Raw genomic sequence first — 26,237 nt, forward strand, 5'->3', positions numbered from 1 at the left:
TTCTGTTTCTCCCCTTCCACTTCTCGGCTGTTATATACTGGTCTATTCCAAAGCAAGACCCGGATCACACCAAACAGGTGAACCGACTCCAAATTTCTGTATAGCTTCGGTGAATCTTTCCCCGCAGACCATATACATCCGTTGCGGGGACAAAGCCCTTCTTGCGGGGCGCAAACGGCACGACCTGGTGCGCAATTATTTGTGGTGAAGACATGATTTTGCATGCGGAGAATATCTAGAGATGGCAAAGCCCATCGAGGCTAGTTGCGGAGTGGGCCATGCGAAGGGATCTTGATTGGAGCAGCTGAGTCAAGCGCAAGCCGATCTGGTTCTGAACATAATTCAGGTAACCTTGAACCTTGAGGCTAGTGAGCGGCTATGACGGGAAGAAACCTAGCAAGACGCTGTTCGCGTGATGCTTGCTGTTCTGCACAAACAAGCTGGGGATGAATTGTACCAGGACAAACGCCCCCGCGTTGGATCCGCACACGTTGATGAGCTTGTATGGGTGTAACCCGGCAGTTAAGAAGCGGCAATTGCTCAATCACCCTGGCGAGCAAACGAACAGGTGTTGAAAATAAAAACTTGATCGACGTATGATTTCTAATATGCGAAGTTCAGGGCGGTAAAATACAGCTCCCCCCACCCGTTAAAGTGCGAATTCGGCAGTGATCTGGAGATGATTCATTGTCGATGTGGACTGTTCGCGGTTAAGCGTGTACAATAACGTCATGAAACGAGCAGGGTAGGGGTGTTCGCCGAGAGCAAAGTTTTCCTCGAACGACTTGACAGACATTAGCTTCAGACCGGAATTGTGAGATGCAGAGGGAAAGCAAAGAAAAATAAAAGGAGAAAAAAAACCAGAATTGTTAATTCTTGATCACTTCATATCCTGCTTCCAACACTTTGGTGGACAATGTGTAGCGCATGTTTGCCCTTTACTTTCCCAAATCAGATACTAGCCGACATTACTCATGCAGGCGAGCCAACAGGCTCCAGCTGAGCGACCGTAGTGAATCGCAGCCGTCTCATTTTTTTTTTCGCCTTCTGAGTCGTTCTTACTCCGCTGCCGTTTAAACGCATGCGGTTAATTGAGTTGTCTCGCGTCTGATGGAGATGGGCACGTTTGTTGTCCATTCGCCCCACTACCTGTCATCGAAGTAGAAGTGAGGCGAAGTATGTATGGCGTTCACTCTCCTCAGCAGACGAGGCTTTCATATCTTGCAGAGTGTCTTTCAATGAAGTGATGGGAGCCTTTTGGGCCGGCACGAGGCAGACCAAATTGCGTCCACTATTGACTTTGCCGGGGTATTTGAATGTTGCCCGCGATCAGCAATTTTCATGAGCGTATGCAGGCATATAGAGTCCATGAGCAAGTATGCAACATTTCATGTCGATGAAGCGCCTGGTTCCAGTGGATTCGTGGCCAACCACATGCGACACATCCGCAGCACAGAGAACAATCGCCAACCTAAAGCGTTCGAGTGCGTTTTGGACTACGACCACTTCTACGTTGGTTCTCACGTAGTCATTCTTGTCGCTCACCATGCTGCCCTTGACGCTTCAATTCCCGGTTCTCGGAGTGAGTTAAGCGCCCCGGGTACGGCTCAAACTTTCCCATAAAAGTTAGGATGGTGAGCACGAGTCTTCCAGGGTCGTGGTATGAACATTGATGAGATCAAGGCGCGACCGTGACTGCAAGTTCGCGCACAACGTGAGTACAGCAATCTCAAACAAGCTATGGAGTTCTTGAACACTGAAGATGTAACGTCAATTTGGTGATTGCTGTGCTTCTTCGGCGAGAGCTTTGAAATCATACTCAGAGATCTAGATCCACATCGATCTCGACAATCTGGCTGACTTTCTTCCTCCAGCTCTGGGGCACTCTTAGCGGGTGCGCCTCGGTGTTGAAAACCCACTCGTCCAGACTGATGAAATCTGGCTCGCTGAACATGAGATAGAAATACTTCAGGGTCTCCGCCATCCAGAAGCTCTGCATGTTGTCCACCTGGTCGGGCTGTTCCTTTGTCACGTCCTGAAGCTCTGCGTTAGCCAGCTCGGTGCTCGTCTTGTTGTTGATGTTGTTGAACATGGTCCACGCGATGTCCTGATAGCGTTCGTCGCCTGTGATCCTGTATGCGTAGAAGATGGCCTCGATAGCCTCAGGACGCAGCAGGTAGCGGGTGTCTCTGAAGCTCGTAAACACCGCTTTGAGCGGGTCGTAGGTGCACGTCCCGTTCTTAGAGGGACACGGTGTCATGCTCCACGTTTCGGCCATGATACCGGAGGGCATATGTTGGTACACCCACGCGCAGCCGTCCGCGAGTTTGCGACCAACATCCACGTGCGTCTGGTTGTCGAAGAGACGGCCTCCAAGCATGAGCATGCCGGCCGCAAAGGACGTCAGATGTTGGCCGCGTGGCTCTAAATGCGCCAAGCCAAAGCCGTTGTACGGTGCGTGCCAGTCGCCCGCAATGAGAATATCTGCACCGTCGTGTGTCCTGGGCTTGAAAATAAGCTTGTCGATAGCGACGTCCATGGAATACTCATATAGCTTCCTGTACATAGGTCCGCGACCTCCAAGAAGCTGGTACATTTTGGCAAAGTACTCAAACGCGGAGTCTGCATTGGCGCCGAGTGTGAACACCGTCCCCGTAGTGAGGTCTGGGGTCTGCAGGTCTGCGTTTTCAGGGAACATACCGGGCAACAAGGTGCTGTTTTGCTGCTCGGCAAGGACCTTGGTAACCCGCTCGGCGGCGTCGAAGTACTTCATGTCGCCTGTCAGCATGCTAAGCCTGCTGAACTCCAGGCTGAAGCTTGCCATCTCGGCAAGGCTCCCAAAACGCGATGCCTGATGCAAGTCCTGCGCGAAGTCATGGATCCGCCATCGCCCCAACGGCATGCGATTTTCGGTATCGAAAGCTGCGTATGCCATGTCGGCAACCTCGACGGCCTTTGCAAGCAGCCTTTGGTCCCCACATCCGGCGAGATCATAGGCGGACAGCAACCCACCCAGATAGCGAATGATGGTCTCGAAGATATTCACTTCCAGGCCGACAAAGGCTTCTGGCGCGAAACTAACGTTTGCGGCTGCCTCGACAGCATATTCAAATTCTTCATGCAGGTCCATGATCAGCAAGGTGTCCAAGTTGTCCACGAGGGTTGCACCCCAGCCGCCGTATGTATCCTTATATTCACCGCTGATGGGCGAGAGCTCATCATGGCCCCAAGCATACTTTTTGTACGATCTCCAACATTTGACGAATGTCGCTTTGACAGCGTCTCTGCGCAGGTTTCGCTTTGCCCTGGCCTTTGCAGAGAGCCTACGGAACCTGTGTTGGATGGTAGACAGCTCCAGCGGCTTTTCTGTAGGTAGCTTAGTGTAGTTGGAGACTGGGTGCTTGGGTGCGACGTCTCCCCAGCTAAACGTTCCATTTGTGTGTACGAGGCGAAGAGGTGGACTGGGAGGTGTTGTTGGACACCGATTGCCGGAAAACAAGCCGGAACGAATGCTAGGACGACCGCTGATAGACTCTGAAGCGAAGTGTATTCTTACGACGGCAAACACTATGAAGAGAATTCCGGCTGAAATGATCACAGAAGGATACCAGCTCGTCTGCCGACGTCGATATCGTCGGTCACCCATGGCTAGGCTCTGGCATCGTGCACTCACGACGGCGAAGGAACGAGATTGGAGAGGGGCAGAAGCAAGACGAGCAAGAAAAGAAGAGGAGGAAGAGGAGGAGATGAGGTTAGAAGCGGACGAGCAGCCGTGTCTTTTACATCATCTTACGGAGGTGCAACCAAACTTAAGCTTTCGAGCTCGCCAAGTCCTCGTTAACGGGTTCAGATCCAAACGACGCCCGTTTTGGATGCCATTATTAGGGCCATTTTCTTGGCGCTGTCTAGCTCTATGTGGAGGAGATGTACGATGTGGTAAAGTTGGCATTGTCGCGTGTGCGTGACTGTCCTATTGGAGCACGACAATGCTTCTGTGGCTTGATCAGGTATGTGGTAGAAGTGTAGCGAGGGGGGGGGGAAAAGGGGAGATGACTGCTGAGAAAAAGACCAGCACAGGTGCCGAGCCGCGAGTGGTCTGCGAAACAAAGGGAGTCCAGTTCGAAATACGGAGTACGGAGTAATAATAATGCGACGCTTCAACCAGCACGCTTGGGCTAGCGTGTGGCAAAGCGGTGTTTTGTGCCAGGTCGGACATGACAGACTGCGAGGAAACCTGGGGAACTATGGAAGACGCCGTGGACAAGGATACAAGGTCATCGCTCCATGGTACGGATGTACCTCCGTGGCGGTATGCAAATGCCGTTTGCTTTGGAAAAGAAAAATTGAGCCAGTAGTTAGTTCGGCCGCCGGAGGGCCAATTTGGACGAGACGACGAAAAGGGGTTGATGCTTGCGCCACAGGAGGATGGAGTTTGTCCGCGAGCTAGTCCATATTAGGATTAGTAACACCAGCCACAAGGTCACCAGCTTGCTGCAGGCGCGTGCTGGAACACGAAAAGTTGGGAGGAAGGCGCGTTGGGCGCGTTACTATGCTACCCTATCAGCATACCATAACACCACATTAGACGGCGAAGAGACATTTGCTAAAATATACCTCATAGCGGCCACTATAAAGCGGACGACACGAACGATTCTAGGCGACGAAGTATCTGCGACCAAGAAAAGACTCTCGTCTTTGCTCTCCGACTGCGCTTTTTTTCCTTGCTCGTTTAGTTGGCACCGGCCTATACCCACAACCAACTCGGACTCTGTGCGCGCCGTCTATGGCGAACCCGACTTTGCCGATGCGACCTTACACCTCCGGACTGAATCGAGGGGCTGCGGGCGTGACAGGACTCGGCGCCTCGGCCGGCCAGCAGTCTGCGCGGCTGGAACGTGAGAGAGCGGACAGGGCGGAGAGGGAGAGGTTACAGCGGGAACAGGCAGCTGCTCTTGCCCCGCCAAGGATAGAGGATCTGACCGAGGAGCAGAGGGAGGAGATCAATGAGGCTGTACGTGATCGCAGAGGCCAGCTCAGAGCGACGCCCTCGTCGAGACTGGAGTGACTTCTCTCTCGCTCTCTCTTCTTCTTGTGTCTTTGTTTTTTGCTGATCCCCGCCTGCAGTTCCAATTGTTCGATCTCGACAGGGACAATCACATCGATTACCATGAGCTCAAGGTCGCGATGAAGGCGCTGGGCTTCGACCTGCCCAAGGCTGAGATCACGTCGATCCTGCATCAGCACGGCGTACCAGCCAACACGGTGGCTTCCGGCAACACCGCTGCTTCGAGTGCGACCGCGTCTCGCGCGAAGGCGGCACAGACAAGTGCGCTCTCGCTCGCCGGACCCGCCAAACTCCTGCTCCCCCTCGCGTCCTTTCAGCAGATCATGGCGGCCAAGATCCTCGCCCGTGACCCGCGAGACGAGATAAACCGCGCCTTCGACCTGTTCGACGTGGATGGAAAAGGTGGCATCAGCGTGGATGATTTACGGCGTGTGGCCAGGGAGCTCAACGAGGGGCTGCAAGAGGAGGAGCTCGTGGCAATGATCGAGGAGTTTGATCTTGATGGTGACGGCATCATTTCGAGGGAAGAATTTTTAGGCATCTGCATGAGCTGATCTAAGCTGAATCATGCAAATTAGGCTTTGGGCTATCTATACTTTCGACGGATTGTTGGAGGGAAGTGCGTTAGCATGGCGTTAACCTGGCGTTTATGCATCCTCTCATCACGGTGGGTACACGTTTGCATCATGGATGGCGTTCTGGATATCTTCCATTCAGCAGGGGAACAGAGAAGGCAAATGTCAGCGCTCATTGTAGCTTGACACATACTTGACACAAACCAAATCAGTGCATAATTTCTGACATCATTTCATTTGGGGGGGCTCTGCCAGCTCGCGCCGGCTGAAGAACCTCCTTGAGCTACTTGTAGGCGAAATCTGCCGCAGGTGGTAGCGGTAGCTGCTGTTGTTCTACACACCTCGACTTAGCCCCCACAAATTTCGTGGGAGCCTTTCTCAACACATGAATACAGGTTGAAAATAAAAAAGACATTGGGAGAAAATGCCGTATTAGAACGTGCTGCACATTCACTTGGAGAGCCAGGAGAATGCACTGGCACCACCCACCGGATTTGCCGATTTGGTCTTCCCAGCTCCTGCGGCTATCGGTGTTGTCATGTCCTTTTTACTGTTAGAACTCAGACTTAGGTTTGACCCTGATGTTTCCATGTTCGTTCTTCGGCCCCCATCGGTGAAGTACCTCGACTGACTTGTGGCTGGGACGGAAACCGTTTCCACCGTGGGGGCAGAAGTTGTGGGAGCTCCTGTTGCGGAGACGGCCCTGGAAGATTTCGTTGGGCGAAGAACTTTGATACCTTGTTCTCGGCGTTGATAGTTGCCGCTTGTCTTAGCCCACTGGCTTGATGATTTCCCCGACTCTGCAGAATCGCGCCGCCAGGTTCCCCAGATACTAGAAGGGGTTGTCGATGATGTAGCTCGCGAATCTGGGTCCGCTTGGTCCAAAGATTGTACCTTTGTCACTACATTGACGGGAGCAGAGCGGTCTTCTAGGCTTTGACGCGTTGAACCAGTGGAAATGTCCTCAGTAATCGAGGGTCGGCTGGGCTGTTCATCCAAGGACACGCGAGGGGAAGATTGCTGACCCGAAGAATCTGGAGAAAATGACCCATTTGTGGCTGTTTGTTTTAGTCCATTGGATAACGACGGTTGGCACGGTGGAGGCTGTTTTTTAGGAGCCTCTAGCACCGAAGGTGAAAGGCTCATTGTGCGCAAGTTCTTGAAAGTTTGCTCATTTTCAGGCCGTACCATGGGGATGGAGAGCTTGCAGCGATCATCGTCGTACAGAGTAATGTTGTTTGTGGAAAAGCGAACATCACCGTTGTGTGCTCTGAGAACGTCGCTGCCGATGAAAATCTGGATTGATGGATCGTTTTCGTCAGAACGTTGAGTGACCACCGTGAAGTCGACTGCGATCGAGGGTAGTTGAGGGGTGGGACTGCTTGGTCGGGACGAAGAAACATTTCTGGTGGTGGCCTCTGGAAAGTAAACAGGAAGCTTGATCTTCTTGTCTGTCTCGTCTCGAACTTGCTCTTTGTAGCCGAGCTGGGCAACAAGTCTCTCGTCGAGGTAGGATCCATGTGAGCCGGTGCACACAGCGGCGTACAGTAATGAATCGTGCTTAAAGTTCTCGTTGAGCCAGCAGCGTATAATGGACGGCACGGAACCCAGCACAAAAAGGCCTGGTGCAAAGGCAGGCGCCTCCATAGGCGAGGTTCCCAATCCAGAGAACGGCGTATCTATACCCAGACTGTTGGCTCTGCCAGAAGTTGCTGAATGTACAGACTGACCGGCGGAGCTCTGCCGTCCATCCGACTTGTGTGAATAGGTCCGCTCAATCATGGGATGCGAGCTTAGACTGCTGCCAGAGCGAGGAATGAGGTCTATGGACGAGCGGTGCGGGTGCGACCAGTGGCTTTGATTTGCGCTTTCGTCAAATCGAACGCTGTTTGCGCGCGAGGTTGCACCAGGTCTTCTGGGTTCGTCTTCGGCATCCAGGTGCAAGCTACCAATGAGAGAAGCGTGGTCGTCGAAGCCAGAGAACGCATCTGCTGGCGGCTGGTGCAGAGGAGCTGGATTAGCCGAGTCAGCAACTTACGTCTATATGCCTCTGCATCTGCATTATGGTTCAACCAGCCCAGATACTCACCTTGCTGCGGCGTCCCACTCAGAACGCCTGGAAATGGGCTCGACGTTCCCCATACGCTCTTCATCCTGGCGTCGTCGTCCTGGCGTCGCTCGAGTCTCGCCAGTCGCTCCGCATGATCTGCTTGTGTGTGCTGCACCTTCAGCATCTCAAGACGCCAAAAGTCGTTGTGTGGTGTGAAGGCAGCGGTGTGCGGGTCCATGCCTTTGCTCAAGAGACCATGTGAGACGAGGAGGTGAGCCCACTCCTTCCAGTCGTCAGCGTTGGCTTGGCTCTGTTTGTGACCGACCAAGCCGCTCGTTTGCACGCCCTCGCAGGCTTCTAGAGCCGCTCCTGCGGGCCAACTCCCGCCTCGATGATGTCGTGTGTCGACACTAGCGGACCAGTGGAGAGGCGGTGTTTCTGGTGAAGTAAACGTATGGTCCTGTCGAGCATGCGACGGGAGGCAATATGTGGGCGTCCAAAACGTCGTGAGGAGTCTATTCGGCTGCTGTTCGTGGAGGAGGAGCGAGCGGTGGCTAAGTAACGTAGACGTCAGGTAGGATTGGATCAGCGAATTAGTTGAGACAGTTGCGTCGCAAGGTCTGCGGCGGCACACTAGGACACTACACGAGGCGGAAAGCAGGAGAAGAGTGAGCAAGAGACAAGTACTGGTAGATCCGAACTATCGGTGGAATCGTCGCACAGGCACGTTATTGAGCTCTAACAGTAGGTTGCTGTCGTGTCCGAGATCGAAGAGAGCGGACATGAATCCCGATGGGGCAGCGGCGCTAGGTGTCATTCTCTTCGCAGGGTACATGTACGAGACAAGGCTGATCCAAATCACGTGCATTCTTCTGACCCATCGGCTCGCAATAGGTCTTCGTTCCTGCTCGTGGGCTTCGAGTGTGTAGCAAGTGCTTGTAATTTGACTACCAAAAGAAAAAAAAATCTTTGGAGTTTTTGTAAATCTGTGTCTTAATGATAGAGTAGCGATACTTAATCATCTACAGGGGATAGTCTAGTCTAACCTCTATGCTTTACCTTATTTGTTGTTCTCATAACTCAGCAACGACTTGTCGTTCTCTGGCATTGAGTTGCCGTTGTTTTAGCAGAAAACGTGCATAGGGTCCTACCATGTCTCTTGCTTGTACCTCCCTCCCTTCTCCATTCTCGTGAAATACGTCTCCGCATCAGACCGTTCCATCTCACCCTCTTTCTGGAAGACCTCGATGAGCGCCTCTCGCACGGCCTGGGGCATCCTCCCAGACGAACCGCAAACATAAACCATACCTCCCTTTTCAGCCAGGGCCTTGAACACCAGCTTGGACCTTTGGAGGATCAGATCCTGAACGTACACTTTTTGTTTCTAGACGGGGTCATCAGCTACTCAAAACATAAAAGTGGGATTGGCCAGCCTACCTGATCGCGAGAGAAGGCAACAAAGGTCTTCAGTAAGCCTTGTTCGCCGAATCTTAACCACTCATCTCTGAAAAAGTAATCGCTCTCCTGGTTTCTGCAACCAAAGAATAAAATATCTTCCACCCAATCATGATTCCCAGATGCCTTGCAGTTTTCTTCCCGCCATTTTGCCCGTTCGTAGATCAAACTTCGCATTGGGGCGACTCCCGTTCCCGGGCCTACCATTACGACCGGCTTATCTATATCCACTTCTCTAGGATGCAGTCCACCTGCTTGCAGCGTGACATTCAATCGATGCCCCGGTTGCAAAGACGCAATGTATCGTGTACAAACTCCCTGTCGTATCCTTTTGATCACAGTGCGATACTTTACAATAGCAACGAGGAGCTCAACCCTGGTACTTGCGTTGCTTCCTAGGAATGCAGATTCCCGTGGAGCCTTGAGAGCGCCACCTGATGCAATACTGAATTGCCGACCTCGCATGGCAGGGATTATGCTGCAGATCTTCTGCCACGGTAAATGAACACTAGTGAACTCGTCCAGAACCTCAAGGATAGAGCGTCGCGGGCGGGTTGTATAGTCGAATAGCTCGTCTATGAACTCTGGATTTGTGAACTCGCGGAGTCGCTCGATGTGGAATTCATCGTTTGTGTAGTGGAGGAGATGCGAGAAAAATGACCGTCGCGGAATGGACATGATATCTAGATGTGCGATGAAGAGGTCTCGCAACGTGAAGTGTTTACCCCGCAATGCTGGAATGGGAGGTGGGGGGTAATCTTTGGGATCTTGATTATACTGTTCTTGGCTCGTGGGTGCAAACACAAGCCTCCTGTCTGCGATAGAGGTCCAACGGCAGATGTCGAGGAGCTGGTCGACATCGGCAGGGAAGTTCCTCGGATATATAGTCAATATATCACCAGGCACGTACGTATGTTCGCCCTGCAGGTCTAAGCATAGATGCCGCACATCTTGCCAATGCGCGACTGGAGTAACGCGCTCGTTGGATACCAGGATAGCAGGAATGCCACTGGGTGGACCGTCCGGTGGTTCATCTGCAGGCTCAATTGGAACGCCACTGGATATTCCTTCGACCGTTCCTTCAACTTCTTGTAAGATCCATTTGGGTTCAAGCTGGACATCATCTGGAATCGCCTCCACGCCGTCGGGCAGGGGATATTGCTCTAACAATCGCTGCCGAAGCTGGGTTAGCCACGGTATGAATGAGCCATCGATGCCCTCTGGATGTTGCTCATCGGACTCAGCTCGATCACAGACAATCTGAGCACCAAGCTGCAGGAGCCGGTTCGTAAGTTTTTTGTGCGCCCAGTTAAATTGCGGATAAGCGCTGTCTCCAAGGCCGAATGAGGTGAAGTGCAAATTTTGCAGACAGCCGGGAGGAAGGCGAGCACTCCGTAAAGCCCTCCAGAATTTTTGGGCATTTACCGGAAGCTCGCCTTGGCCAGTGGTAGATATCACGAACACTACTAAGGAGTGCTGCAACAGTTGTTTCTGGTGAGGTCGATCAGCAAAGACCGGTGGAAAGACGTGAAAACACAAATCATCACTGCGAATTACACGTCGCTGAACCGTGAGCCAGCCATACGAGAGGCACGTACAAGTGAAACGAGATCAAGTTCTAGTATACGGGTACGAAAATGCAGGCGTTCACACAGCCGTCCTACTTCGTCCGCGGCGTCCTGAGCATTGCCAGTCTCCGTGCCGTACGCCACCAACGCTGTTCGCTCCTCCAAACTGAAGGCTCGAGATGCCATAAGAGCACGAGAAAAGCACGGGAACGGCTGAGAGGAGCTTGATGGAGCGCATGTGCTGTGCGGTGCGGGATGACGCGAAACGCACAGGGCGATCAAGGAGTAGCTGAGGATCAGCGTCTTTGTCCAGTCACACACGGCCAACGGGCAGGTCCGACGGTGAGAGTTGGTTGGCCCGTGGGTGGTTGAATTGGCAGTGGCCCTGGTGGGTCATTTAGTGGGTGCCTTAAGTGGCAAGGGTGGCGGTTGCCAGTTGCGGGAACATTCTACAAGTTCGATGCGGAAGTCGCGTGCAAACGGCTCGGAACTGCCTTCGAACCTTCCTTTCGCGCATGGCAAAGATCAAGCCAGCAGGCGCGGCTGCGAGGAGGGAAGCTGCCTGGCTGGAGGTCCCTCTTGCCTTGAATGCAATGTCCAAAAGAGATAAACGAGGGAAGACGAGACGCAGAAACATCACCTTGGGGTTGGCAGCGGCGGGTGAGCAAGAGCTTCTGCAGAGGTCCTGTTAAGTCTTTTCCGTTGGCCTTCGACGAGGTTAATAGTGAGGTGTTATGTTGCGTGGCTAGGGTGCAGACAACGCTTCACCGATTGCTGAGTCGAGAGTCCGCACAGTCGCAGTGGCCCAATCGGGAGGCGCGCACGGACGCAAATATTGCAAATATTTGGGAGACACTACTTATAACGGTGTCGCTCTCCTTTCTGCCTCTTTTCCTTCTCCATCAAGTAACACCATAGTCAACACACGCTTCAACTTCAAAGCTGCACCACCACTTTCGAATCTCGGGCACCAAGCTACCCGCTGAACACTCTCCCCCGTTCCCACCACAAAAGGCGGTCTTTCGATCTCAAGTTTCATCCAGAAGACTTGTGTCAACAACCTTGTTCAAAAGACCATTACCTTCAAGCTTTCAACACCAGGACTACATATAGTTTCCTCAATACCCTTACACGGTCTCACACAAGATCTTCGCTCTTTACAGGAGGATCTTTTCGTTTCTGCGCAAATCATCACTCGTGTCGTCAATACATCCGAACTTTCAAGTAAAAATGTCCGCCGCTGTCGAATCCGCCCCCGTGGCCAACCCCCCAGCTGAAAGCACCGACAACACTCAGTCCGCTGAGGTGCTCGCCAGTGCTGCTGAGGGTTCGTACCAGCATGTCGCGTTGCTTGGCTCGTCCGGCTAATCCTCTTCGCGCAGGTCGACGTCTATACATTGGGAATCTCGCTTATGCGACAACTGAGGGAGAGTTGAAGGACTTCTTCAAGGAGTACCTCGTGTGAGTGCCCGCATCTGACCCCGAAATTCGTCGCGTTCCGCGTGGATGCGAATCTGACTGACCGTCTGAAACAGCGAAGGTGTCTCCATCCCAGTCAATCCACGCACCACCCGTCCCGTCGGCTACGCTTTCGTTGACTTGTCAACACCATCCGAGGCTGAGCGTGCCATCAACGAGCTGAACGGAAAGAACATTCTTGATCGCAAGGTTTCAATCCAGCTTGCTCGAAAGCCCGAAGCTACTCCGGAGGGTGGTGCCAAGAGCGGAGACGAGAGCGCTGGCAAGACCACGCGGCGCCGCCTTTCTGGCCGCGGACGTGGCCGTGGCCGGGGCGGTCGTGCTGCCCGTGGTGGACGTGTAAGCTTACTATTATACATTGCGTCTGTCGTGATACGGTTCTGACGTTGAATATTTTAGAAGACGGACGATGCGAATGGCACCGAGGCTGCCGCGGAGGCTACGAACGGCACTGCGACAAATGTACCTGCCCAAACAGAACCCATTGTCGACAGCACGAACAAGACTAAGACAAAGACAAAGGCTAAGAAGGGCGAGGAGGCTGCAACCCCTGCTGACGCGAGCAAGCCGCGCTCGCCCCGCGAGCCGCGTGAGCGCAAGCAGCGTGGTCCTCCCGAGGATGGTGTCCCTTCCAAGACCAAGGTCATGGTCGCTAACCTGCCATACGACTTGGGTGAAGAGAAGGTACGTGTAGTGGTGTGGTGTACTATTAGGAGCTCTCGTTACTGACTTGCAACAGCTGCTTGAAATCTTCAAAGAGTACAACCCGACGAGCGCAAAGATTGCCCTTCGCCCGATTCCTCGCTTCATGATCAAGAAGTTGCAGGCCCGCAACGAGCCCCGCAAGGGCCGCGGCTTCGGTTTCGTCACGCTTGCTTCGGAGGAGATGCAGCAAAAGGCGTGTGCCGAAATGAACGGCAAGGAGATTGAGGGCCGTGAGATCGCCGTCAAGGTGGCGATTGACAGCCCAGGCAAGGAGGACGAAGATCCAAGTGCGGAGAGCGCTGAGGCTACTCCGGCGGCCGAGGCTACTCAAGCCGCTCCGGCTGCCGCATAGAGGTTGCCTTCGCGTCCCACATTTCGCTCGCTCCCCGGTTCGACGCACGTGCCCAGTCGGAGTCGCTTCTTCGTCGCATTCGTGTTGCTTTCTTTTAATTTCCGCTCTTCCTTTCTCTCTTCACCAGCGCGGGTGAAAGAGTTTGCTCAGAAGTTGGCGTGGGACAACTACGTTACACGTTCGTACGCAAGGTCTCTACCTTGCTTAGCGGAGTATGGACTTGCAAAAGTTTTTCTTAGGAGACCCAACATGGTGGGCGTGTGATATTATAGCTCAGGCGAACGAAAAAAAAGGAAACAGTGAAAACTTCAAGGTGCTCGCGGCAGCAAAGGTTTTAATAAAAACATTGGTTGTTTGGGCTATGGATGGGCGTGGCGGGCACGGCTGCGAGTAAAAGTGTGTACGATAGGGATTCCAAGGGCATAAACAGCGAATATGTGGGTGCAGACATAAGCACGCAAGGTCACACGACAATGGATACACTGTGCAAAGGGTGCATGTTTTACGATCTGACAGCGACGCTGCGTGCCTTTTGACTCGAATTTTGCTTTTGGTCTCAAATTTTTCCGCTCTTTGGCCGCGTGTCCCGTGTGAAACAAGCTCGCCGAGGAGACAAAGAGGGATGGAGAGGGCGAGAGCGAGAGGGAGAAAGTGCAGGGCGTGTGAGGGTGTGCAAAGGCGTGAGGCCGCCCGCAGCGTCTGAACAGCCGGGCGAGGCGCGGTGACCATTTCCGCGGGCCACCGCACAGGTCAGCGGAGGACGGATGGAAGAGCAGGCGATGCAGAGAGCGGCGACGAGGCGGGAGCTGTTTGAGCAAGCGTGAGACAGCGCCGAAGTGCGTGCGTACCGTCGCGCTGTGTACTCCGTCCTCTGTGCTCCGTCTTCTGCCTCTGACCGCGCGTCTAAACGAGGTCGTCGCGGGTGGCTGCAGCCAATGAGAGGGCGTCCGACGGCGGGAGCGGGGGCGCTAATCCAGAACAGGAAAGCAACCGGATTTGGAGCGCACCTTTTCGCAGCCAACGGGCGTATGTGTGCGGCGCCCAGAGGGTGTTCGCTTTGCGACGCTGAGCCCGGCCGGAGACGGTTGCTGCTCCATGCGTGCAGTCGTGCTAGGCGCTTCCGATCGCGTGCTCGGTCTGGCCGCAGAGCCCGGCGCGCGCGTCGCAGTGCGCGGCTGGCTGATGTCGGGAACCAACGCGGACGCGTCCGCGACAACGGCGGTCGTGTGAACCGGCAGCGCAGGCGGAAGCGGTGCGGCGCGACGTCGAGCATCGCGCCGACGGTGCGGCCCCGTGTGCGGACAAGAATGGTGACGGGCGTGTTCGTGGGCGCGCGTAGGGCGCCGTATTCAATGTGTGTGGTGATAGTCGCGCCGAGGCCGATGCTCAGTCTCTCCCCGTTTTGTCACTCATTCGTGCTGGCCCAGAAGTCCACACTAGCGGTCGTCGTGCTTTTGCATCCACCATGGGCCGCACAACCTGCGCTTTTTCTCTCCTCCCCCAACACCTCCCATTCGCCATCACCAACAGTCCATCCTGACGCGTCCCCGCCCGGAAGCCCGACGCGTTCCCGAACGGCCATACTGAGACTCGCTTCCTCGCGAACCCGTTGCTGGATTCCAAAGACCGCCCGCTCCCCTCCCAAACGGCTGCTCCTCTTCCACCCGCTCGCCTATGAGGGCGCGCCCGCCGAGCACGACCTGCCGGACTCTCCTGTGACAAGTCTAGTACACGGCCGCCCTGCCTCGGCGTGAAGCCGCAGTACGCAGCTGCAAGACGGTTGCAGTGGCGGCGGCATCGCAACGAATCGAGCAACCCACTCGCTCCCTCCCCTCTCCCCGCGCCAGCTATACAGGCTACCTTTTCCAGCACCCGCCCAAAACCGCCGCAGCCTTTTCCGGACGTCCACGGCCGAGAGGACAGCGTCGCCATGGTACGTGTCCATCCCGCTCTAGGGCCTTGCTGGTTGCGTTCTTTTCCCCTCTTTGCACGCTGCTCTGCGTCCGCTAACGCTCCCCATTTCGAATCCAGGTCCTCTTCAAGCGCCGCAAGGTTGAAACCGTGCCCATACCGCCCAGCCTCAAATTCGCGCCGAACACCGAAGTAAGTTCTGAATCCAGCATCAGGCGCACACGCGAGCGTACGTGCGCGTGTGCGCGCTCTGGCATCACGCAGGACATTGGCGAAGATTCGAGCGGAGGGAACATGCGCGATTCTCTCTCTCTCTCTCTCTCTGTGAGCGGCAAGGCTGACCAGGCTTGTTTTCATCATCTAGGTATGGGAGATCACACAGACGGGCGAACTGTTCACAAGCTACGAGGCATATCTGGAGAGGTACGAAGTCGACATGGCACGTCTTGCAGCCATGGGCACGACGTCCTGTCATTATATAAGATCACGACCTTGGCTGACACGCAGGCACGCCACGCCAACAGGCGAGACTTCTATTGGCAGGTATGTCTCTTCCCCAACGACTGCGCTTTCTCTCTTCATTCTTTCTCTCTCACCGTTGTTTCTTCTTCTTCTTATTCTCCTCCATCTTTCTTTCATTTCTCCTCGTCCCATCCATTGAGCAGCTTTAGAGCGTCTGGGCTGACCGGCGGGAACTTTTTCCCCGACGCAGAAAGATTTCACGTGCGAGATCACGGGTCATTCGAATCTGACCTTCTTCGACGCGTACGAGAGTGAGGTGCGTAGCAAACTCTTTCCCTCCCTTCGTCGTTGCTGTCTTCCGCCCAATTCTCGGCGCCGTGCATTCCATTGGCCTTACGCGACTCTCACCTCTCTCCTAGCCCATGTTGTGCTGACCCCGCTTTCTAGACCGCGAGCCTTCGCCAGCTAGACATTCAGTTCCCAGAGCCTCTTCGGGAGCCCATACTAAAGAAGGCCCAGTTCACAACGTTTGGCAGGCTAGAGTATCTGGTGAACTGGATCTACGAAGCGTTCAAACATGATTTCTTTCCGCGCGAACACGTGATCGCCATCCTCGACAACGGTGAAAAGGCAGAAGGCATCGTGCGCGAGAAGGTCTCCTTTCCGGACAGGTACATGAACGGCGTGCTCCAGCCGGCGACGTCGCGCTATCTGGTGTCGGTCGAGGCTGATCCGTCCTCGAAACGCGAAGCCATGGACGTGCCTGTCGAGGGCGCCAACATCTACCGTGACCGACGCAACTTTTCAAAGCTGCTTCTTCGATCCTTCCTCAAGGGTGCCCTGCAGAAGGAGTCGTGGCATGGCGCTCCTTGGCTGGTCAAGATGCACCTTGCGCAAGAATACAACATCCCTACAGAAATCCCTCCACACCTGCACCAACGCGCCGTCATGGCGGAACGGAAAAACCTGCTGGCCATGCAGAAGCGTGCAGAGCCCATCGACCAGACCACATTCTTCAACTACCTGGCCAGCAAACAGCGGCCGCTCGAGGTTCGACCGCCACCAGGCGGCAAGGGCGGTAAGAACCATCGTTTTATTCAACAGGACATTGGAAAGTATGTGCATAAGAATGGCGATCCTGCCCTTGTACAGTACCAGGTCACGCCGGGCGGCACGCCTGTGCCCATTCTTCTCCCCGACCAAGGCAACCCTCCGCCTGCCGGCCAGCCTTTGGCGGCCGGCATGGCCAAATCCACCGGCGGACCCGGAGCTACCAACGCTCAATATCCAGTCACAGCAAATGCTCAGTATACCACGAAGGCCGAGGTGGTCCCAACGCCTCCCCCGCCACAAATCAAGTTCCCATGCGAGGATACGGAGGTTCCACCTCGAAAAGATGTGCCGCCACGGCCGAGCTTGAAATTTTTCTCCGAAGACTTGCCGTCCGGGGAGCTTGTTGCCGATCCCGTGAACCCGGGCTTGAAGATTTCATCCGTCGGCACGTTGCTTGAGATATGGGACACCTTGAATGTGCACTCCGAGGTCTTCGTGTTGGATTCGTTCACAGTCGACGATTTTGCAGAGGCCATGCGGTTCTCGTCGCCGGACGTGGATTGCGAGCTCTTGAACGAAGTTCACTGCGCCGTCTTGAAACAGCTTGTGGATGAGCAGGGGGACGTCCAAGTCTCGCTGCCGGAGTTTGATCCCAGCGACAGCGAGGATGATGAGGAGGAGGAGGAAGAGGAGGAAGAGCCGTCTGCAGAACCATCGCCGGAACCGCAGTTTCGCCGCACGACGCGAAGCAGCTTGAGGAAAGAGGAGGCTGCGGCTTTGAAGCAGCGAACACCCACTCCGGAGCCGAAGGAGGTTCATCAAGCCGCGGCAATGCAAGGCGAGAGGCCGTGGAAAGACAGACTGAAGGAGCGCGACTTCAAAGACGGCGGCTGGCAGGTGATACTGGTCGGCGTGCTGCATCAAGTATCGCTCATGCCGCGCAAAAAGGAGATCTGCGACAAGATTCTTTCGATACTTGCCCCAATCGACAAGGATCCCACGGATGAGACAGCCAAGTCGCAATACTTCACCGCTTTAGATGTCAATTTGAGATTGGAAGCTCTGCAAATCATCACCCAGCTTGCGACGTCCACTCCGGCACTTAGGAAGCATCTTGAAGACATGAGTGCTGAGATGACGGAGCTGAGGAAGAAAAAGATCGAGCAGCAGAGGTTGAAAAAGGATATGTAAGTTCATTCATGCAGTTCATGCCTTTGTGCCCCTTAAACCACCCCCCCCTTTTTCTTTCTCTTTCCCTGAGAACAAGAATATCTGATTGGTTTGAGCAGTATCGACGAGCTCCACAAGCTCGACGAACAGCGGAAAGAGCTGGCATCGCAGATCCAGGCGAAAAAGCCTGAGGGTGAAGCTAACGGCCAGGCCGACGTTGAGATCTCTGACATTCCGTCCGCCACGAACGGCATCGCGGACTCACGCGAGGGCTCGGAAGATGAGGCCCCCCCGGTGCAGCTGCGTCGAGGCGCGGACCGCAAACGGAAGCGCGAGGAGGAGGCCGCACGGCGCGAGAAGGCCAAGAAGGAGAAAGCGGCGCAGCCCAAGCGCACGAGGGAAGAGATCAAGCTTGACAAGCTTGTCGAAGAGATCGAGACGAAGAAGGCCGACATTCTCGACTGCGAGGAGAAGATCGCCGAGTACACGAATGACCTACGGGAGACGGACTGCCAGCGCTCCAAGTGCTTGGGACGCGATCGTTTTTGCAACCGATACTGGTGGTTCGAACGGAACGGCATGCCTTTCGGCGGGGTGCCGCACACGAGCACGGCACACTACAACTACGCGAGCGGTCGAATATGGGTCCAGGGTCCAGACCAGATCGACCGCGAGGGCCTTCTCGACCTGGACAAGGACCTGCAGGCGAGCTACTTGCAGGTGTTTGACATTACCATATTGGACCGCAAGCAGAAGGAGGAGGGCGACACCCACCTGGAGACGGCGGACCACTGGGGCTACATCGACGAGCCGGAGAAGATTGATCAGCTCTTGGGCTGGCTCGACGAGCGTGGCCTGCGCGAAAAGGCGCTGCGCAAGGAGCTGCTTGCGTGGCGCGAGATCATTGTCGACTGTATGAAGAAGATGCGCGAGCACTTGGACGAAGTGGCGGCGAAGAAGTTGAACAGCAAGCAGGACGAGGAGAGCATGCCGACGCGGATCAGCACGCGGACGAAGGCACACGCGGCCGACGTAGACAGAAACGAGTGGCCGTGTCTGCAGTGGCACAACACACTTGCCGTGGAGGCCTTTGGCATCCTGCACAGCGAGGGCATCAGGAAGCGCAGAAGAGGCGTGGCCAAGAAGGTGGAGAAAGCCAGCAAGAAAGATACGAAGCTTGTCACGAGGACTGGGGCGAGTTATGGACGGAAATAAGGAAGGAGAAGAGGAGAAAAATTAAAACAAAAAGCACATGCGGGAGGCTAGGTACTATGTGTGCGCATGCGCATGTACGTGTGCGTATGCCTATGCGTATATATTTGTAAAAGACATCTAGAGCATCTGGGTTGGCGGGTTCCAGGTACGTTTGCATCGTCTGCGGACGCACGCATGTGTGTTTCACACGGCCAAATCATTGTGATGTACACGATGAAGGATAGAGAACCAGGACCTTTTTATTTTCCCAATTATACTGGCTTGGCTTGCCAGGCTGTTGGCGTATGAGATTTCCCCAGCATCCCAAGGAAAGGGGTGGAGACAAGCATCTTTTTGCATAGCATGACGTTGAGCATGGAGGCATCCGTCATTACTTTTCAAAAAAAAAAAAAAAAAAAAATCGGCTTCGAAATCTTTGGTTGCTCCCGTATTGCTTTGGACACACACACACCGAGGCCGAGCATGCAGTCCTCGTCAGGCTGACGGACCTTGGACGAAGTCGACGTGGATCGCGTGCGAGTTTCCCCACGCTCGAATATGGAGGCTCGGGACAAGTTGAAATGCACGCTGGCTTCAGCCTTGTTGCATCGTAAGACGGCATTTCCCCTCCTCTTCTTTCCTCCTCTTCTTCTTTCCTGCAGGTTAAACTAGACGCTATCTTCGGATTATCACACCATCCTCCAGTCTCCGTTCCGGCTCCCCTGTTTTTGGCTGTTTTCTTTTTATCGACAGCCACGACGGCGGCGGCGTAGTTGCTGGCTTGCTGGAGAATGTCTGAAGCAGTAAGGATTCCAACAGACGAGCACGGCCTTGAGTTCGAAGATAACACTGACAAGGAGGCGGAAAACGGGAGCAGCCGCAGACGGCCCAAGCGGCTGCTCGCCTTCGCCGCCGAATATGGGGTCGAGTTCGCACAGCGCAAAGAGCTGCTCGGTCGGGGCGAGCCTCCCCAGTTCGCCACGCGGGACGACTACGACAAGGCGATCGAGCTGCTTGCAGCCGTGCGGAGGAGCGCGAAGAATTTCAAGGAGCCGAGCGAAAGGCTGATCAACAGACTCAAGAGCCCGTCGAAGAAGGCCCAGCTCGACGAGGCCAGGAACTGGACCTTCAGCGCCAAGGAGCGTGCCGCCGCGCTGGAAGACAACCTGCGTAAAGGCGGCAATGTCGGGCTGTCCCAGGCGCTGCTCGAACACGGCGGACGGAACCTGCTGAGCGCAGCGGGCGAGCGCGCCCGTTCGACGGCGTCCAAGCACCGAAAGCACCGGGTGCTGGGAGCCGTTGACACGGAAGCCTGGCTACACACCGCCGTCATGAACAACGACTGCCAGCACGTCGTTCTGCTGGCGAGTCGCCTGTCGCAGGTCTCGGGGGCATGTTTCGACCCCGTCTTCTCGACGGCCCTCTCTTCCGGCGCGTCTGCTGCCATCATCACGGAGCTCGTCCGGTACGGCGTCGACCCGAACCTGCATGCCGAAAAGGTGGCCCTGCTCGTTCAGCAGAAGCGCGCCGACGAGCTCGAGGCCGTTCTGAGGTCGAGCCGGCCTCTGGATTCCAAACACGTCGACGCGGCCCTGTTTGAGGCCGTGACGAGCAACGATGCGACCGTCGCTGCCATGCTTCTTGCGTACGGCGCCGATCCGAATCACCGGTTGGCGCAGCACTTTCTCGATGCCTTGCGGTCGAGAAACATGAAGATGGTATGTTTGATGCTGGCGGGGGCTCAGGACGAGGTCAGGCTGCGCCCGCAGCACCTAGACAGCGCCGTCGATGTCGTCGTCGAGGCCCGAGACGAACTTCCCCTGCAGCGCCGCAACATGCTCGAGGTTCTCCTCTCCGCCGGGGCGACGCGGACCTCGCGCTCCTTGGAAAACGAGCTGTTCCGGGCCGTCAAGTCTTTCGATGTGGACATGGTCAGGCTGCTCGTCTCATACGGCACCTCTGCCGATCACGACGAGGCGCGATGCGTGCGTGCTGCGTTGGAGGCGCAGGATCTCGACGTCGTGGAGATCCTGCTGCGCGGCTGCTCGTCGCCCTCCAAGCTTTCCAAGGCGATGCCGTACGCCATGAGGCTCCGGACGAGGAGCACACGGCTGTGCGCTGTCAAGTCCATACTGAGCAAGGGCGCGCGAGGCTCAGAGGTCGACCAGGCCTTTGTCGACTCCATCCTGCAAGAGGACGACGACCTGTTCAATGAGCTGCGGTCTGCCGGCGCCGACGCCAACTATTCGGACGGCCTTGTGTTCGAGTCTGCCTTCAAGGCGCGGACCGGCGCTTATCTGCGCCAGCTGTGCGACCATCACTCGGCCAGCGACCGATCCGCAGCTCTACTCGTGCCGATGGCTCTCCACCCGCTGAAATACAGCGACTCAAGGACGAAGCTGATCCTCAAGGCGTGCGGACGACATCGCACAGTGTTAGACAAGGCCCTTGTGGACGAGGTCTTGCACGACGCACGTGAGGCCGTCGTTAGTCTTCTTCTGCGATCCGGCGCATCGGCAGATGCCAGCGACGGCGCTCCCATGTGCCACGCTGTGACGAAGGGCAATGAGCGTGCTTTGCAACTGCTGCTAGCTGCCCGACCGTCCCATTCAACGCTTCGATCAGCCTTAAGAGCGGCGATGACCTTGCACGCGGACTCTGCTCGCTGTGCAGCAATAAAGACGCTGCTTGAAGCTGCTGGCGGCAGAGACATTGGACAAGACGACGCACTTCTCCGAGAGATCGAGGCTCATTCGGCTGCCGGCACGCGTATTGTGGAGCTTCTTCTCAAACACGGAGCTTCCGTGAACCACCAGCGTGGCAAGGCACTCCGTCTCGCCGTTAACGCTAAGGCGACGGATATCCTGACGCTCCTTCTCTCGTATCACCCCGGAGAGGAGGCTCTCAAGAGAGTGTTCACCAAGTCCGCGAGCCGTTCAAGTCGATCGAGGCTCAAGTACGTTACCATGATTCTGGACAAAGCTTTTGGTCTGGGAATCGATCTCCCGGTCGATCTGTACGTGGAACAGGCCATAAGAGAAAACGACTTGCCTTTCTGCAAGCTATTGCTTCAACATGGCGCAAGTCCGAACCGCGACGGCGGAAAGGCGTGCATACTGGCTGCGCAGCTGGCGAGCCCGGCCATGTTCGAAGCCCTGCTCACCCGCCCGCCCGACATGAACCTCCTTTTGCCAGCCCTGATCCGTAAGCTTGACAACGAAGACAGGCTCGTCGCATGTCTGCAATCGTGCTTCAAACTCGCCGACGTTCGAGACACGTTGTCCAACGGCGAACTTCTCTTCCTCGCCCTGACCCGGTTTGAAGAGGGAGAGAATCTCATTCGGTGCCTACTCAAAGCCGGTTGCCCGGCGGGAGCAACGAAAGAGATGCAGCTGAGAGAGGGAGGCGAGGCCGAGTCTGTGACGCCGTTGATCTGGGCGCTGAGTAGACCTTTGCCTGGCCCAAGCAGAGCTGTTCTCTTTGAGCTGCTTGGAAGAAGCGCTGAAGGTATGTTTTCATATACAGCAGCGTAGAACATTTTTCCTTTTCTTTTCTTCGCCTTTCTTTTATTACTTTCTCATGATCCTATCTTCTGTAGATTATTTATGGTGACTTAATCTTGCCTTAGCAAAACTTGACTTTGTAACTCCCGTCACTCATACGACCGCTCTCTTAGAGGCTGCTTCGGCAGGAAGGCACGCAGTCATCGAGAGACTCCTTTCTTTGGGGGTCAAACCCAACACGCGGGATGTGAATGAAAATACAGCACTTCTGCTGGCTACGGAGAGCGGAAATCTTGCTTCTGTCAAGGCTTTGCTTCAGACCAGAATTCGGCCAAATGACGGCTCTCTCCATTCCGCAGCGCGTGCAGCACTCGGAGAAATCTTACGAGTGTTGCTGAACCATGGACACAATCCGAACCATATTCATCGCGGAAGAAGCGCTTTGGCCGAACTGTGTCTCAACGGTCATTCGGATGGGGTTGACTGGCACGAACGAGCGTATTGGATTATCGACACTCTCATCGCGCATGGTGCAGACACGAAAGCGCGCTACAACGGCAAAAGTGTTCTTCACCTGGCGCTCGACAACGAAATGCCGGTCCAAATACTCAAGGTGCTTCTGGACTCTTCACAGTTTAGCGACAATCTCAACCACGATTCTTTGCTGTTCGAAGACCCCGCCGGTACGGTTTACAGCCCCCTGTCCTATGTCGAAGCGTACTACTCGGGTCCAAAATCGGAGAAAGCCAAGTTGGTAGAGCTGCTCGAAAACAAGAATTGCTCCCGCAGCCTGTGGAACAGGCAAGGCCGGCACCCGCCGAACTTCACATACAACACGATGCCGGCGCATCTGAAGGCCATTGTAGACCAGGAGAGGCTCGAGGAGCAGAGACTCACCAATGACATTCGGCGGCGTCAAGAAGAGGACCGAGTCCTGCGGGAAATTGCAGACAGAAACCACCAACAGCTTCTTGACCAGCAGAGAGCTCGATACCGCGAGGAAGAGATCGAGGCCCGGCAACGAGAGGCTCGAGAGTCTGCAGCTGACGCGCGCCGTCGCGAGGCGGAAAGAGCGCATAGACTTGAAATGGCAAATAACGAAAGGCAGAGCTTGAGAGACAGACATCAGCTCGAAATCAACCAACAGGCTGCACTGGCCACGCAACGACAGCAGATCGAAGATCGTGACAGGGCTCGAGCCCTCCAGCACGAGCAGCAGCTGGCTGCGCTTGCGACAGAGCGGCGGGCAGATGAACGTAGATTGGCCATAGAGCAGGACAGATTACATGAGCGGCAACATGTAAGTCTATTAATCCGATGGAAAAGAAAAAAAAAGAAGAAACGTCTTTTTCTTTCTTCCTTGGCGCAAATTTTCTTCCCCCTCCCCCTTGATTTTGTCCCCCCATCGACGCGGCGTCATCTCCAATTTCAAATCGTCGTCTGACCATCCGTTCTAGCAACGACATCTAGAACTTGTCGAGAGACAGGACCAAAGCGTCAGAAAGCGAGCGAGCGAGATGAGACGTGTCGCTGAAGCCGCCAGAGCTGCCAATGCCGGCTACGGACTGAACTCGACGGGTGCCCGACAGCGGCAAATCAATTTCGGCAATGACTGGGCCACGGTGGACTGATCCGGCGCGGAGGCGGCGGTGAAGCCTCTGATGTACATCGAGTGCGACTCGGATTGGGCCCTCAATGAAGAAGAGGGCGGCAGTGTCTGGAAATGCGCTGCCTGTTTTGCCCGTGTCTCACTTGGTCGCCCTTCTGTGTTTTTTTTTTCTTAATAAGGTAGACATGCCCATCAATCAATAGAAGTGGCACCATGTCCAAAGGTTTAATTTGCACAGTCAATCTATGACGATCCAGCTTTCAGTAGGATAAATACTCCAAGTTGGCCACTCTGCGATTCGGCCAACTTGAAGAGCAAGACGGGACAAGAGCTTGGTTTATATTTGTGGAGACATTTCGTCATTTCAATTCATTATGGCTGAAAAAACGAGCGTAAAATCGTTAACTCTTTCACCACCGTCTCAGCGGTCAATCATTCCTGCAAGGTTCGAAACCACCATTTCACTTCCGTCGCGTTTTATGGTACAGTCAAAGGTTAGTTTCACCGCAATATTCCCCACACATCACACAGAAACCTCTTGTGTTGCCTATTGCGTTCTTTGACTTCCAAAGCAGGACCCTGGACTCTGCGAGAATGATTAGTGAATCAAAATGCAGAAAAAAAGGGCTTGGAGACGTGTTCTCACACTTGCTCTCAAGCGAGAATGGTGCCAAGAGCACTCAAGACGCCGCTGACGGTGCTTCCAAGAGCTCCAGTGACCCCTGTCACAGTGTTGCCAACCGTGCCAGTCACGTTGGTGAGGGCATTGCCGGCGACACCGGTGACGCCCGTGACGGTGCTGTTAACCGTATTGGTCACACTAGAGAGGAGACTGGTGAGCAGGGAAGTAAGTGAGGTTAGGACTTGGCGCTTTTGAATGTCGGTGCTCCTGGTGTTGAGGAGGTCCTGGATCGGGAGGGCAATGTCGCTGGGGACTCCACGGCGTGTGAGAATGTCCGCGATGTCCAGAGCCTGGTCGCTGGTCACGTCGCGCTCCTTGAGCTTGACGTTGGAGCCCAAAGTGTCCAAGAGGCCGCCCACAGGCGTGGCGAGAGAACCAAGCCCAAGAGCCGTCAAAAGGGCCGCGACGTCTGGCGCAAGGTCGTTGAGCAGTTGGCGCTTTTCGAGCTCGGCAGCCTCTGCGGCCGGATCGGCCTCAGCAAAGGGGGCGGCGAAGGCCGTTGCAAGGCTCGTGGCCAGAAGGAAAACCTTGGTGAGCTGCATCGTGGAAGGTTCGACGATTGGGTAACTGCTCGAAGATGGGATGATCTTTTTCGAAGATGAGCGACTTGATGCTTTGGCTGCACTTTGGGATCTGCGCGTCTGGTCTGGGGACTGTGCGATACAACCAAATGAGTGCGGTAGGGGCTGCTATTTGTACTTGAGTTCTGAGGAGAACTTTTGAGCATTCAAACAATGATCGTCTTCCAGTTACGACATCATCTAATCATCATATCCGCGTCGCTGGTTGAATTTGGTACGGTCCTTCCTTTACTGCACTCAGAGAACAGTAAAGCTGGTGCTTTGTTTCCTTCGCTTGCACCCATACTCGAGATGATCGACAAGAGAGAACCGCATAATTGAAGAAGATATCTATCGAAAGAGGCTCACAAGGCTGGACCAGCGTAGATCACTTCCGATCCCTGAACAATTTCTTGCGTTGTATCCATCCAATGAGGCCTGACGTTCACAATAATGATGACGAGGAAGTATTTTGAAGTCAATGGGTATCATGCCCCTTGGAGGAAATGATGCGGAGCCGTGACTCCACACACATGATATTTCGACTGAATTTCTGGACCGCTTCGCTTCCGGAACCTTGGGAACTTGAGGAATCCCTTTGGGCCGGCGACTCGAGAGCACTGCCCGCAATTACAACTTCAGATCCAAAATCTTCCGTATCCAAAAAGCCAATGGACTCAGACCTTGGGCTACTCCACTATCGGCCTGTGGTCATGAACGAGAGGATGAGTTGGTGACACCAAACGATAGATTCCTGTCGTTCCAGGCCCGTGTCTCAACTCTTGCACGGCGGACGGCGTTTCGAGAGTGGAAAATGAGGACGCATTTCCAACTTTTCTAGCAG

At 54.9% G+C, this 26,237-nt stretch overlaps 8 protein-coding genes across 12 annotated transcripts; 4 read left to right on the forward strand and 4 right to left on the reverse strand.

The window, feature by feature from the left end:
* Positions 1-874: 874 nt before the first annotated feature.
* PV09_08939 (uncharacterized protein) lies at positions 875-3,646 on the reverse strand (the record flags this gene model as incomplete). The annotated part of the gene is made up of 1 exon (XM_016362917.1): positions 875-3,646. One exon carries the CDS (start codon positions 3,644-3,646, stop codon positions 1,820-1,822), a length of 1,827 nt encoding a protein of 608 aa, XP_016209266.1. The 3' UTR covers positions 875-1,819.
* Positions 3,647-4,540: 894 nt separating this feature from the next.
* On the forward strand, positions 4,541-7,475 carry PV09_08940 (uncharacterized protein). The gene is made up of 2 exons (XM_016362918.1): positions 4,541-5,011; positions 5,125-7,475. Exons 1-2 carry the CDS (start codon positions 4,784-4,786, stop codon positions 5,617-5,619), a joined length of 723 nt encoding a protein of 240 aa, XP_016209267.1. The 5' UTR covers positions 4,541-4,783; the 3' UTR covers positions 5,620-7,475.
* Positions 5,849-8,445, reverse strand: PV09_08941 (uncharacterized protein). The gene is made up of 2 exons (XM_016362919.1): positions 7,730-8,445; positions 5,849-7,652 (listed from the first exon to the last, which is right to left on the reverse strand). The coding sequence occupies exons 1-2, from the start codon at positions 7,926-7,928 to the stop codon at positions 6,091-6,093; spliced, it is 1,761 nt and encodes a 586-aa protein (XP_016209268.1). The 5' UTR covers positions 7,929-8,445; the 3' UTR covers positions 5,849-6,090.
* Positions 8,446-8,676: 231 nt separating this feature from the next.
* PV09_08942 (uncharacterized protein) lies at positions 8,677-11,021 on the reverse strand. The gene is made up of 3 exons (XM_016362920.1): positions 10,744-11,021; positions 9,128-10,636; positions 8,677-9,074 (listed from the first exon to the last, which is right to left on the reverse strand). The coding sequence occupies exons 1-3, from the start codon at positions 10,897-10,899 to the stop codon at positions 8,838-8,840; spliced, it is 1,902 nt and encodes a 633-aa protein (XP_016209269.1). The 5' UTR covers positions 10,900-11,021; the 3' UTR covers positions 8,677-8,837.
* Positions 11,022-11,601: 580 nt separating this feature from the next.
* PV09_08943 lies at positions 11,602-13,803 on the forward strand. 2 transcript variants are annotated; one of them, XM_016362922.1, is made up of 6 exons: positions 11,602-12,040; positions 12,096-12,174; positions 12,249-12,531; positions 12,592-12,654; positions 12,715-12,876; positions 12,932-13,803. In XM_016362922.1, the coding sequence occupies exons 1-6, from the start codon at positions 11,944-11,946 to the stop codon at positions 13,247-13,249; spliced, it is 1,002 nt and encodes a 333-aa protein (XP_016209271.1). In that variant the 5' UTR covers positions 11,602-11,943; the 3' UTR covers positions 13,250-13,803. The 2 variants fall into 2 exon arrangements, with proteins under 2 accessions (XP_016209271.1, XP_016209270.1); XM_016362921.1 differs by having other exon boundaries at positions 12,592-12,876.
* Positions 13,804-14,696: 893 nt separating this feature from the next.
* On the forward strand, positions 14,697-19,455 carry PV09_08944. 3 transcript variants are annotated; one of them, XM_016362925.1, is made up of 7 exons: positions 14,697-15,182; positions 15,281-15,352; positions 15,525-15,583; positions 15,685-15,703; positions 15,873-15,938; positions 16,070-17,862; positions 17,965-19,455. In XM_016362925.1, exons 1-7 carry the CDS (start codon positions 15,180-15,182, stop codon positions 19,058-19,060), a joined length of 3,108 nt encoding a protein of 1,035 aa, XP_016209274.1. In that variant the 5' UTR covers positions 14,697-15,179; the 3' UTR covers positions 19,061-19,455. The 3 variants fall into 3 exon arrangements, with proteins under 3 accessions (XP_016209274.1, XP_016209273.1, XP_016209272.1); XM_016362924.1 differs by having other exon boundaries at positions 15,525-15,703; XM_016362923.1 differs by having other exon boundaries at positions 15,281-15,703.
* PV09_08945 lies at positions 19,441-25,950 on the forward strand (the record flags this gene model as incomplete). Of its 2 annotated transcripts, XM_016362926.1 has the most annotated exons (5): positions 19,441-22,546; positions 22,668-23,842; positions 24,000-24,330; positions 24,390-24,645; positions 24,727-25,950. In XM_016362926.1, 3 exons carry the CDS (start codon positions 19,831-19,833, stop codon positions 24,171-24,173), a joined length of 4,065 nt encoding a protein of 1,354 aa, XP_016209275.1. In that variant the 3' UTR covers positions 24,174-24,330; positions 24,390-24,645; positions 24,727-25,950. The 2 variants fall into 2 exon arrangements, with proteins under 2 accessions (XP_016209275.1, XP_016209276.1); XM_016362927.1 differs by having other exon boundaries at positions 19,831-22,546; positions 24,000-25,950.
* PV09_08946 (uncharacterized protein) lies at positions 24,806-25,375 on the reverse strand (the record flags this gene model as incomplete). The annotated part of the gene is made up of 1 exon (XM_016362928.1): positions 24,806-25,375. One exon carries the CDS (start codon positions 25,373-25,375, stop codon positions 24,806-24,808), a length of 570 nt encoding a protein of 189 aa, XP_016209277.1.
* Positions 25,951-26,237: the final 287 nt, after the last annotated feature.

The sequence above is a fragment of the Verruconis gallopava genome (assembly GCF_000836295.1).
Source record: "Verruconis gallopava strain CBS 43764 unplaced genomic scaffold supercont1.50, whole genome shotgun sequence".
Classification (NCBI taxonomy): Eukaryota; Fungi; Ascomycota; class Dothideomycetes; order Venturiales; family Sympoventuriaceae; genus Verruconis; species Verruconis gallopava.